Source organism: Erigeron canadensis, chromosome 1, assembly GCF_010389155.1.
Source record: "Erigeron canadensis isolate Cc75 chromosome 1, C_canadensis_v1, whole genome shotgun sequence".
In the NCBI taxonomy this organism is placed as follows: domain Eukaryota; kingdom Viridiplantae; phylum Streptophyta; class Magnoliopsida; order Asterales; family Asteraceae; genus Erigeron; species Erigeron canadensis.
In genome coordinates, this window is record NC_057761.1 from 26,196,040 (window position 1) to 26,210,418 (window position 14,379).

The 14,379-nt window shown below is 28.6% G+C and overlaps 1 protein-coding gene across 1 annotated transcript; it reads left to right on the top strand.

Annotated features, from left to right (window-relative positions):
• Positions 1-2,391: 2,391 nt before the first annotated feature.
• LOC122579220 (60S ribosomal protein L24-like) lies at positions 2,392-4,026 on the top strand. Its single transcript, XM_043751343.1, has 5 exons — positions 2,392-2,502; positions 2,720-2,795; positions 2,948-3,049; positions 3,486-3,634; positions 3,730-4,026. Exons 1-5 carry the CDS (start codon positions 2,492-2,494, stop codon positions 3,875-3,877), a joined length of 486 nt encoding a protein of 161 aa, XP_043607278.1. The 5' UTR covers positions 2,392-2,491; the 3' UTR covers positions 3,878-4,026.
• Positions 4,027-14,379: the final 10,353 nt, after the last annotated feature.

Below are 14,379 nucleotides of genomic sequence, written 5' to 3' on the forward strand. Positions count from 1 at the left end.
TGTATTAGTTTTGAATTTATATTTAACCTTTGTAATTATAATGTTTCACACTTATATCAACTAATTTGTATCTACATTCCACACTTGCATATCCATTTCTCAAAATATCAAGAGCATGTAATATCATTTCTCAAATTAAATAAGAATAATTATTGAAAAATAACTATTTTTATCTGGTCGAATTTTGTGACATTATTTTACCCCCGATGGATATCGGGTCAGGTTCGGATCGCACATTCCTTATCGGGTTCGGGTTCGGGTTTGATACTACCCTCCCCGAACCCGACCCATTGCCATTCCTAGTCATTGGTTGATATATCACACTATTAACAATTTCATATTGCTTGGCTTTGTCATGATCAATATTTCAAATCACCAATCATGTTCATTTCAGATCATAAAGTAGACTTCGTAACTTCACTGTTGTATGTGTCGATGTGGTTACTCGTAGTTGAATGAAAACACAACTACCACGTGTACGTACATTTAATGCTAAATTAATCTACCTGATGCTTGCGTCTCTTTTTCTGTGAGGGTGTGTATTACATTTACTTATATATAACAAAACGAAAAGTCGATTACATTTATAATATCTTTTAAAAATTGTAACAATTACAAAAAGTAAATGTTTGTTTGATTATTCTTTTCTCCCAATTTAAATGTCGAGCTGTCCAAGTTTTTTTTCTGCCATTTTAACCATTAATATTACTAGTTGTGTTTTATAATATTTGATAAAAATTATATTAATGTAAAATACATTTAAAACTCAATGGATTAATATATTTTACATCAAACATCACATAACACAAATAAAAATTTAGACGGTCAAAGTTATACAAAAAAGACCTAATGCCAAACTATACATTTGAATCGGGATGGAGAGTAAAATTTTTAGATCTAAATTGACTAATATATCCTTAGAAACTTAAAACATTAGTTTATTTAACTATTTTATATCTTATAGATAAAGATAATATTAAAGCTAGGTTTATGAAGTGGCCGTTCAAAGATGAGACATGTACCTATGAAAGTCTTTTTTCCTATACCCATGACAAATTAACAATCACCGCTTAAGAAAATGATGCCGTTATATCCATTAGGCTTTGTCAAACATTATTAGATACAGGATAATCGAACTAATTAAAAGTTTTAAATGCTGATGATCATTTGATACAACATCTTACAATTATTTATCGCAAATACTATACTACCTACACGAGTACACGGGTTCATATTCTAGTTTTATATAAAATAAAAATTGTACAGCAGTGCCTAGTATATACTAGCTAGTAACACAATATGTAAAGACTTTTCAAAAAAAAAAAAAAAAACAAGTAACACAATATTTAAGGCTCAGTTGCACCACTTGACGAGCCTAAAATTGAAGTTAAAGATGTGTCTTTTGATTTTCAAATATCAGTGTCGTTTAAATCTTTTGTATGATTTTTTTAGAAGGAAGGTAAGGACAGAAATGACAATTGATGGCTTTCCAAGTACTAAAGCTAAATTTGAAATGGACTTGGGGCCTTTATATTGGATTATTGGCCAACTTGGGTTGGGCCAAAATAGTGATAATAAAAGTCTTTGAATGAAAATCTATGAATATAAAATAAGAAAATGACCGATCATTCTAAAATTTTAGCTTAATAATAGTATAAAAATTTGATATGTGTAATCCACTAAATATCCTTTTCTCATCACCCCTATTGATTTGTGGTTTTATCCTATGATTAAAAGGATTACTAGGTTAATTAATTATAATGATCTCTATAAAATGTACTACACAAACAAAACTCAAATATCTATGGATTTAGCTAAAAGCTTATCCAATTTCAAAATAATCTATTGCTTATAACTTTATAAGAGATCTAATATATATATATATATATTTTTTTCAATAAATGAAAATGGATGTATACTTGCACATATGCAAATACATTTTTTAAGTTACAATTTTTATGTATCAATTTATAGCCATTTTTAGATAACTTGTTATCCGGTTTGAGAAATCGGAATTAAAATGTGTTGCATACTTGCATTTTGTTTTTGTTTGTTGTAATTTGTTACACTTATTACAAAAACTACATCTACATTAATAAATTGACTAGCCAATCATTAATCAATTTTAAATTTTCTTTAAATTACCAAAATAAATATAAATAGTTATTATAAATTATCGCTATCATATACTATCCGTATGTCTAAACGGGTTTAAAGAGTAAAGACAAGTCTATATTCATGTTACTGGTTACGAGTACAATTTTTCAAACTACGAGTATTTTTAATAGAAGTGAAATAAATTTGCCGTAGAAAGAAACAAAAACGAAACTAGAAGGGCTAAATACGTCACATCTAATTCTTCAAGGAAAGAAACAAAAACGAAACTATACACACACACACACACACACAAACAACTTAGATTTCTAGGGTTTATTTCTTTCTTTCCTTCATTCCGTCAAGCTTACCCGCTGCCGCCGCTTACGTCATCACCATGGTTCTAAAGTATGTTCTTCATTTCCTTCACTTTTTAATTATTTCTATTTTTTTCTTAATTATATTTGCTTCTATGTTACTAGACTAGATTTAGCATAAATGTTTATGTTTATATGTGCGTATATATATATCATATCATATTTTGTTAATTAATTTGAAACTAGAAACTGTTTGTTTTTCAAAAAATATATTCATGATAATTTATTTTTTTGTATATTATTTATAGGACTGAGCTGTGCCGTTTTAGTGGCCAAAAGATATATCCAGGAAGGGGTATTAGATTCATTAGATCAGATTCTCAGGTATATTATTATTATTATTATTATTATTATTTTGTCATTACATATTTAGAATTTGTTATATTTAGTTGTTAAGGTTGTCGTGTAGAAATCGTATTGATTTAAGGTTGATGTTTTTGTCATAGACTTAAAGGATTTGTGTGATTGATTATCAGGTTTTTTTGTTTGCGAATTCGAAATGTAAGAGGTATTTTCATAATAAGTTGAAGCCTTCAAAGCTCACATGGACTGCTATGTACCGAAAGCAACACAAAAAGGTTAGTTAAATTAATGTGTTTTGGTTGGAGTTTTTGTTTAGAATTAAAGGATTGTAGATGTAGCATTTGCGACTTATTTACGTTTAGACCGGTTGGTTTGTGTTATTTATATATCGCGAAGGGGTGAAAAGGTAACGAGCTGAATGTATTGAAACGTATTGGAAGTGTATTGAAATGTGTAAAACTTTTCAAGGGGTTCATGTTAAGTTTACTTGTTTTTGTAATCAGAATTTGGTACATTGTTTGTTTAAGAAGTTTGAAGATAGTGATGAAAATGTGTTACGCTGTTGGGTTGGCCCGTTTTGAGTTACATTAAGAAAGTAAATGTTTTGTTTTGAACCTGTTGCGTCCCTATTAGGTGTTTAGTTTTTCGTCTTGTGTTCTGTATGATCTGAACAATTTTGCTCCCTTGCTCACTTTCTTTTAAATGTTACAGGACATTGCTCAGGAAACCGCAAAGAAGAGGCGTCGTGCTACCAAGAAGCCATATTCAAGGGCTATTGTTGGTGCCACATTAGAAGTTATTCAGAAGAAACGAAGTGAGAAGCCTGAGGTTCGTGATGCTGCAAGGGAGGCTGCTCTTCGGTATGCTTAAAGTTCTTTTCGTTATTGTTTTGAATGCGCCTGTTTTACAATTTTTAGACCTGAGTATTTATTCCTCTTTGTTTACTAAATTTCAGTGAGATCAAGGAAAGGATCAAGAAAACTAAGGATGAAAAGAAAGCAAAGAAAGCCGAGGTGGCATCAAAACAGAAAACTCAAGGTAAGGGTGGCAATGTTCCTAAAGCTAAAGGTCCCAAGCTTGGAGGTGGCGGCGGGAAACGTTGAATCTTTATCTGTCATTTTTGTTTTTGTAAAACCTTTCAATGTGTTGTACTGTTTATGTTGAATCCATCGCGCTAAACCTGTCTTTTAGATGTTTGGTATTGTCTACAATTTTGGAGTTAAGATTTTTCAGTTTGCAGTTTTGCAAGAAATGATGATGTAACTCATGGGATGTTAAGCTCTTACAATTCCGCAATTGCAGACTTAATTATAAAGCTGGGCATCATCAAGACCCAACATGAATTGTGTAGTTTTTGATAATTTACCATGAGTTTGCATCGAACAGTTGTTCAACACTTCGACACCTACAGAATGTCAGGCAATTTACTGAAGATAGCCTGGAATTGATTAACTTTTCATCTAAATATAGCGGTTAAGATGAGGATTTTGTAGCACTAATGTATAAGAGATATAACCAATATGAAGTTGTTGGGGTCGTAATGAAAAACATTGTGACAATTTTGATGCTTTTTGCTACATGGTCTTACTTTTCAACAAAATAAGCAATATCAAAACTAGTTTATGTTTACTCAAACAATATAGAAAAAGCCAACAGTGGTAAAAGTTGCAAGAGGATGGGACTCTTTAAACCTTGGATAAGCTCTTGAAACCTTGAAAAGTTGAACATGTTAACAATTGATATAGAAAATATAACATAAGACTGTAAAACTTATAACACCTTTGATACGAGAGATATTTAAAAGACTAGAAAATATAACATAAGACTGTAAAACTTATAACACCTTTGATACGAGGTATATTTAAAAGACTACTTTGTGAATGTTATTTTATGATTACAATACATGGTTTAACCCTTTATTTATACAGAAAGTTTATACTTTAATTTGGAAACTAAATCCCTTTACTTGCTGTTAAAGTCGATATCTTTTTATTCACAATTTCTTCTAATCCCCTCAATCTTCTCATTCTAACAGAACATTCTCCAATTGATACTTGATATTGAAGTGTAATTATCCAGCGTTAAGAATGGTGATAATTTGCACACTTGTTTTTTAGTCATTTTAGAGTGTTATACTTCATGCATATTTGGTTGTGTGTGATAAAAAAAATTATGGTATACGAATCAATTCTCATTAAATAAAAAACTCATTTCGCTTGTTCAGTTCAACGAAAGCCGGTACTAATCAAACACAGTTTAGCCCTATGATTGAATTGCGATCACTTTCACTTCGGACGCACAATGCTCTTTATTAACGAGGTCATATCAAGTTAAACATGAGGAGTTAAGGTGAGTTGATCAATGGATTTTAGAGCGTAGAGTACTAATTTCTACACAAAGTTTCCAATTTGCAGAATGCATTTGTTTTTGACATGGTATTTAACACATTTTGTTTACTGGAATTATGGGAATTAATAAGGGGCTATTTTCTATCTCTTCAAACATAACCCGGTTTTCAAATATGTATTTTCTTATACCAGGGATTAGATTCCACAAAATCAATGTTTTACAAACCGGATCGGTCGTTCGAACTTTTTGATAGTTTATTGGCCGGACCGGTCAAACTAGATCACCTTGTAAAATTAATAAAATAATTTTTTTTTTTAATAGTACATTCCGTAGATCTTTACATTTTAACAACAAAGTGGCACATAAAAAATATGAGAAGACAAGTTTGACCCACCTTCCAACCTTTACTTTCACGTGATAAGTTTTATCTAACTTTGTGTTATGATTCTTAGACCCAATTTAATAAGTGTGATAACTTTTCATGGATATATATTGTCTCATTTATTTTTCCCTGTTTGTTCTTAAAGGCCTCTCTCATATATATATAACCTTTTGTTTTTATTTATCACTATGATGATAAAAGCTAAAAATGAAAAGATCAAGGATATGGATATGTTCAAGTGTTCGAAGAAAACAAAGAAGGGAACAAATTAAGCGGCTCAATTAGGTAGTATTTAACTTACTACGTAGTTGATCTTAAAGTCTCTATCATCCTTTTTTGATTCTCAATTACTTTATCCAACTCACTTACGGAGATTTTTCATTTACCGAATTGTATCTTCCATCTTTTTGTAATAACGTAAGTCATTTTTTGCTTCTTCAAACATCTTTATTTTCTGCCCGGCCATTTGGATTTCCAAAATCCTCAATTACACTTATCCATGTGATTGCTTTGAATCAAGTGTAATTGGGTGTTTGTATTTTACCGTATCTTTTAATTCAACTTAAAACAAAATCCTTGTATCTTATGGTCTATGTCGTAGTTTACCATAAGAGTAACTACACACTCTTCTCAATTCCTTATTTTTAGATATTACCAAGTAATTATTCCTAGCTAGTTAGCAACCGATCAGCCCTAGATCTGTTGGGATCACCATTCCTTGTGCCAATTTATCAATAAGTGCCTTCGACTCTCCATCTCTTTGCCAATCATTCTTAGTCTTTTCCCATAAACCATCATTAACACTAGCTACTTAGACCCATTTTAAAAGGTGACATACCCTATATCGTTAAAAGTGAATCTGCAACTTCATTGTCTGCTCTTTTTGTTAACAAACTTCATAGTTAGAGCTCTAACAATTTAGAAAACCATTTTTGTTTAAGAGGAATGACTATTTTTTGTTCTAACAAATGTTTTAAGCTTTGATGATATGTTTTGATTACAAATTGTGTGCATGTCAAATAGTGATGTCACTGCTTAATAGCCATAATAATATTTGTCATAGACTGAAAACTTTATTGTCGATAAGCTACGCTAATAATAGTTGTAGGATGGCCTTCCTACATAAATACTGCCCCCTTCCCCTTAAAGGATGCATCTATGGTAAATTTTTTTGAGAAATCACATAATGTGAGAATAGGTGGATTAGGTAATGTCTCGTTAAGTTTTGAAAAAACTAACTCAGCCTCTTGACACCATTAATTAAACCCACCATTCTTGAGTAATTGTGTCAATCGTTTAGCACGCACTCAAATCTTTATATAAACTTATTAGTGGGTGTTTGGTTCGCAGAATTCGATGTAATTGGAATATGAATTCCATTTCATATGTTTGGTTGGCAGAATGGAATTCAGATTCCATTCCATTAATTGTTTGGTTCGTATGGAATTGGAATTGGATTCCTTCAAATTCTATCATATGATAAAATTCAAGATTCCTTCACATTTTTTATGGAAAGTTTGAAATTCCATTGAAATTCAAGTTTTGATAAAACTAAATCTTCTATAATTATTCTTTAATTATTAAAATTATTATAAAAAAATTCAAAACTATGTTTATTATAATTATTATTACGGTTAAATTTGTTATATTTTTAAAACTATAATAGTAATAATTGTTATTACATTATTAATTATATTGTTAATCATTACTTCGTATTAGTTAAAAACTGTTTAAAATTTTATAAAAAATTACTAATACTTATAAAGTTTATTAATACTTATTAAAGTCAATTTTATATAAAAAACTAATTTTAGCTTGTAAAGTTTAATATTATTCAATAAAAAATATTATTTTACAAAAAAATTAATAATATATATATGTATAAATTTTTAAAAATATTGTTTTACAAAATTATAAATAGTACTTATATAGTATTTTTAAATTATAATATTATTGTATAAAAAAATTTATTATTTTATAAAAAAATTATTACTATTTAATAAAAAAAATCTTATTAAAAAACTAACTTAGTTTATAAAATTTAAATTTATTCTATAAAAAAATTTCTCCATCCGTCCCACTAAACTTGTCCACTTTTAAATTTTTAAAGTCAATCTTACGAACTTTGACCATAAATATTTTATGTGTATTATATAATACTTGATAAAAGTTATATGAATTGATTGTGTTTTAGATATGTGTTTCATTGATATAACTTTCATCAACTATAGCTAAAATTATATATGGTCAAAATTCGTAGAGTTTTACTTTGAAAATTTAAAAATGGACAAGTTTAATAGGACGGAGGGAGTATTATTTTATAAAAAGTTAATAATATTTTATATTTTGTAAAAAGTATTAATTATACAAATTAAAAAATATATATTTCAATTTTTATTATTATTATTATTATAGTTAATATCATGAATTCAATTCAATTCCACTCAACAAACACAATAGATTATAATCCAATCAAATTCTAATTTTATCAGATTCCAATCCATTCAGATTCTAATTCCTTCAAATTCTAATTTTTTAACAAATTTCAATTCCTTTCAAAAAAATTTTGCGAACCAAACGACCCCTTATTTTATCCGTCCAATCCTAGAAAACCTCCCAATTGTTTCAAAGTCACTAGGTGGGATGATGGGGATCCAATACGATTATGGACCATAGTGCCATCCTTTACCATTTTTTTACGCAGGATCACTGGAAACTCCATCTTTAATTATTATTACATAGATGCTTTCGGGCCTTTTGGCTAAGCCTGAGGCTAGTCATCGATTTGGCTCGATGGGTCTTGATCCGTTCCTAACGTTATTTAGTTGAGGTACCAATAAGTGCGAGTCTAGTATGAATTGGTCTTTAACCTGATAAAATATTCTATAGTATAACCAGTTATACAATCTTAAAAGGTATTTTACATATTTATTCAACTCAAGATAAACTCATTATTGAGACAAAAGTGAATTGTAATTTACAAATTATAGTCATCCTACAAAATGAAGAATTGAATATATAGAAAAGAAGAATCAAATAGCATCTACAAGGTACTTTACATATTCACTGTTACAAAGACAGTTTTACATATAGGACTATCATAGATTAAATAGACTGAAGTTAGATTGTAAAAACGTTTAGCAAGCATATAAGAAATTATGTATAGATACATGTTATCCAAACATTCGGATCTAGGTATCTAATAACCCCCCATATTTAGATATTATATGACCCAAATACTCCACAATATTACCAACATATCAACACTTAGATTGTTTGACTTTTAAAGAATTTTTTGGCATTAGACCCAAAACCTTCTCCAAATCTTGGATATATTGTGTTGCAATATACGAAAGTGTCATCAAAGAACACTAAGGCATACTCTCTTAAGATTTTCTTGAATGTTGCATTTATATGAGGCTGAATGTAGCAGGAGCATTTGTTAATCCAGAGGGAAGAACCAAGAACTCATGGTGGCCTAGGTGGGTCTTAAAAGAAGTCTTGTGAATATCTGGTTCATGCAAACTTGGTGGTAGCCAACCTTAAATCTAACTTAGAGAATATCTTCACACCCTGCAACTCATCAAGTAGCTCTTGAATTAGTGGAATAGGAAATACATTATAATAAGTTGCCTCATTAAGCTTCATGTTGTAATCCACACACATCCGGTGATAAGACATGAATACAACTCTTTTGCAACTCTAATCTTGTTGGTAAAGAAAGAATATGATATTTGGAAGATGTGTGTGGAATAGAGGAGGCTTAATGAGACAACTATGAAGGATGGTTCCCTATTCCACTAATTGAAGATCTGCTTGATATGTTGCATGGTGTTAAGATATTCTCAAATTAGATTTAAGGTTATTTACCGAAATGGTACCTGGACTATCCACCATATTACTGGTTTCATACCTATAACTTTAAAATTACTCTCATCATACCCCAACTTATCAATTTTTCACTCGGACGATACCTGACTTGACGGGCGTCAGTTTGGCCGTTAAGTTGGGATATGACTACCATAAATTTTAAAGTTTTAGGTATGAAACCAGTAATATGGTGGATAGTCCAGATATCATTTATGTAATTATTATTATTATTATTATTATTATTATTATTATTATTATTATTATTATTATTATTATTATTATTATGGTTGTTGTTGTTGTTGTTTTTTTAATTACACAAAGTACATTGATATTTTTTTTGTAAATATTTATATTTATTTTATAAAAGAATACTTTATTTCTATAAAAAAATTATTTTAAATATTTAATTTTTTATTAAAAACTATTAATATTTCAAAAAGTATTATTTATAAAATTTATTTTTTAATAAAACAATATTTTCTTTTATAAAAGATCATTTTTAGTACAAAGTTTTTATTTTAATAAAAACTATTTTTCAATCTTCTTTTTTAAAGGGGTGAACTGGAAAGAATATCATAATTTCTTGTATTGCATTAGTACCTGTACAACTACTATATAAGGTTTGAATCAACTCAAAACAGATTTAATCAACTCCATGTGGTGGTATCCATTTAAGACTTCACGTTCATTTATCAATGTTTTACATGAAATTAATGTACTGCTTCTGATCTACTTATTTTTTTAAATAAAAAATAAATGTTCAAGGGAGATGGGACTGTGGAGATATGCCACACTATGGGTAAATGTCCTATAGAAGTCTGTTAATTTATGTAGTTTAATTTTGTTGAAAAATTATGCATTCTTTAATGGTGACATTGGTCAATATATGTATCAATTATCAATAAAATTTTTAAAGATGTACTTGCACAACTATATAAGAAATGAAAATTATTAAAAGTCAAATAGCCAAATATCATTAAAAATCCGCTAAAAATAACCAAATTTCATTAAAAATTACTAAAAGTCATATTTTAGGCATTCCGATTTTATTCCAGACCGATTTTTCCGTTGCAAGTACTTGGAGCTTGGGGCGGACCTATGTTATACATAGGGTATGCACTTCCACACCCTATGGAGCAATGGTAAATAAAAAGTTTAGAGGTTTTTTCTAGATTAATTCCTTAAGAGGGCATCACCTGAAAAAAAGAGGTATATATCCATTGAAGAAAAGAGATATAAAAGGAAGACAAATGGTAGCTTTGTGTTTGACGGAGAAGAGCAAGGAACGTTCTTTGATGGAGAAGGAAAAGATAAAGAAATTAGTGGTTGATACTTAACATGTATTAATTGAACATGTCCATTTTGAACTCCTCTAGTAATAAATTTGATTAATGAAATCATTTTAGTTAACTAGTTAAATTATTATGCGCTAGCAGATGAGATTGGACCTATATAGACTAGGAAACACAGGGAAAGACAGTTTTGGGGGTCCCCAAAACAGAGTGATCCATTGCAATTTTTAATCAAACTTTTTTATCTAAAAATATACTACTAATTAAACATAGTATATATATACATGATTATTTGTTTTCTTTATATATTTTGTCAAAAATTCTGTTGCTAATAGTTGAATTAAACCCTATGGCTATTTTTAAAATTGTCGGTTCTTACTCTACACTTCTATACTTGTTTTAATTTTCCGATACAGTTTGTGTGAGCCTTGGCTTCACTTGTATAGTATGGACTTTTCTAAATTAATATAAAATTGTAGGTCCTTTTTGTGCAGTAGGGCTTGACTAAAGCAACAACCCAACAGTCCAACCCACAATCAGGGGCGGAGCCAGTAGGGGGATTAACGGGTGCTTAGCCCCCACCATCCATCCATATTTTACATAGCAAAGGCTAACTCATAGTCAACTAGTCCAAAGGGTTTTTTGAACCGAGCCACCGACAATCTATAAAGGTTTGATTTCTTGTAATGCCAGTGCAAATAAAACCTTTTAGATTGGCTCATAAAAGTAAACCATCGTAATAAAATTATATTTTACTAGTATTTTATTAAATGTTTATATTTTGCGCATTATATTGTATACAACGACCGGGAAACAAAATTTACATACATTCTTTTACCTTGCAAATTCTTTCCTACATATCCAAACCTTTGTTTTGTAGAATGACTAATTTGTAAATTGAAATTCACTTTTGTAGAGGATAATCACTACAAGAAAAATCATCTTTTATTTGTTGCAAAAAATATCATTTTCGTTGCAAATTCTTTTTTTGCAACGAAATTTACGACGAAAAACTTCGTTTCAAAAAAGTGGTCACAAAAAAGAATTTGCGACAAAACTATTAATTGTTGAGGGATCTATATTGTAAATTATTTTATCAAGAGTATTATAGGTATATTAGATCGAAATGTTCAAATTAGTAAATAAAGGTATATTAGATGGAGATATTTAATATAAGATTTTCCAGTTGCAAGTACTCAGAGCTTATTTTCTATACTAATATATGAGAAAACTATATATCTTGAGGTCTGCACTACAAAATGCTTCTTCCGTAGACTTTTACCGGATGAAAAAATTAGCTCGAAACATCAACTTATCTTTACGCCTGACTACTTGGGCTCATATCTGCTGTAGATGCCAAAGTAGGAATATCCAAGTTTGTATGAGCCTTGACTTCACTTGTATAGTATGGGCTTATCTAAATTAACGAGGGAAAGTGTTCGCGCATTACGGTGGTAAGATGATAGGGGTGATAGGTCATAGGAGGTGATAAATTATAGAGTGTGATAGTCAAATGTTTATCCGTACGGGCTCCGCGCTCGCATTTAAAAATTCGTCGAAAATATATCGAATGATATCTCTAATAAAAGAGCATGAAATTTTAAGAATACCTATACAATTTTTATAATTTATTGACATACGGTTTTTAAGATAAAAGGTTTTGAATAAATTAGATGAATAAAATGATTATGAGGAAAGAAAAAAAAATGAGTGGTTGAAATTTGAGGAGTATATAAGAAAATGTGTGGTTGAGATTTAAGGGTATTATAGGTATATTAGTTAAGGATGTTTAAATTAGTGAATAAAGAAGAGAGGTGTTTTAGGTATTTCAAATCATGAATTAAGATTTTCAAAAAGGATAAAATGTTTTATAAGATAGTATATAGAAGTATAGATATAGATATAAAACATGTGTTCCTCTTTTAGGTCCACAACAACGAATTATGATTGCACTAACTGGGTTATAAATGCAAATTAGCTCATTTTGGATTTTCTAAACCAACAATTGGGTGTGAATCTAGTAAATAAACTAACATTCTTAATTATTACGAGTATTTTTTTTGAAAAATTTTAAATAAAGCCGTTAGAGTTTCACTTAATGTGTATAAAAAGATTGTATATTTTCATATTAAAAGTCCACCTTGAATTTTATGATAAATATATAATTAATTAATGTACCTTAACAAAAGCTCTTAGGACTTCATTTAGCAAAACTCGGTTGCAACATAATGCAAGTAGGGCCTGAAAATTGGATGACAATAAATTCACAAAAAAAATTTTTATTTTATATACAACAATTAGTACATTATTCATTAACATGTTTGTAGTTGTTGTATATGAAACTAGATTATAACCCTGCGTAATACACAGGGAATATATATATATATATATATAATGACATGATGAACTTCGTAAAAATTGAACCATTAAAAAAGACGTGAAGTTACATTGATGGTCGTTGAGATTGTGGTTAACGGTGACCGTCCAGTTAGAAAAATGGATACATTATCTATTAGAGGTCTCGCTAAGTAATGTTTCTGTTTGATTGGATGTCTTTTATGCATCCGAATATGTCTGTATTGTCTATACTTGAGCTTTAACGTTTTGTTTGAATAATTTAGTTATTTACAAAATTTATTAACCAATTAAATTACCAATCTATACATCAAATGTTATGTGTTAATCTAACTTAAAGTTATGGATAATATCTTTACGATTTTCATACAACTATTTTTTTGATACATATTTGTGATAGTTTATTATACAATTTGTATTTGCTTTTTTTCCAGTTATTCATTAACTTAAAAATCGTTGAGTAATTATTGAAAAGTTATGTCAATCTGTGTATCGTACCGATTAAAAAGAAAATTTTATTAAATAAAAAGTCAAAATTTATTTTAAATATGAAAAATAATATAAAATTTAAAAAATATTAGTTTCCATAATTATATATTAAATAACATTAATAAATAATATCTACAAATTTATATTGGGAAATAAAAATTATTTAGTTTATTGAATTAAAATTAAATCTAAAAAAGTTTAAAAAGGTATATGACATCATTGTTTTGATCTAATGGTTATAACTAAAAGTTAGACTTTATCAAAGGGTCCAAACTTCTCTATTTTGGAATTAAGGTTTCTTTTTTATATATATTTAGAGACGTAGTGTTTTCTTTTGATTCCTTGATAAAAAACTTTAATCGCTCATATATCTAGATATTTTAATATACTCGTATTAATAATGTAATAAAATATAATATATACTAATCGAATTACCATATTTTAACTAAATTAATTAGGTAAATAATTTTTAGTTTTGTTAAGCGAAACGTAATACGCGAGTAAACATATATTTATCTTTTATTTTTATCTTTATCTTTATATACACTAAAACAAAACTGATATAGTAACTTATTAACCAATTATAAAGCTCGATTTTATCAAATGAAAACTTGTTTATGTCATAATTCATAATTAAAAATAAAAACTATGGACGCACACAAAAATTATTATATATTTTTATATAAAATTTATCACTAATTTATATTTTTTTTGTTTTACATCTATAATTACATTTTATAGCCTCATTAAATACTTAAATTATAACTTTTTTATATGTTACCATCAACTTGGAATATCTTTTTCTATTTTTCATCATTTAACAAATTTTTACTATATAATTCTTATCTTATCTCCAATATTTAATATG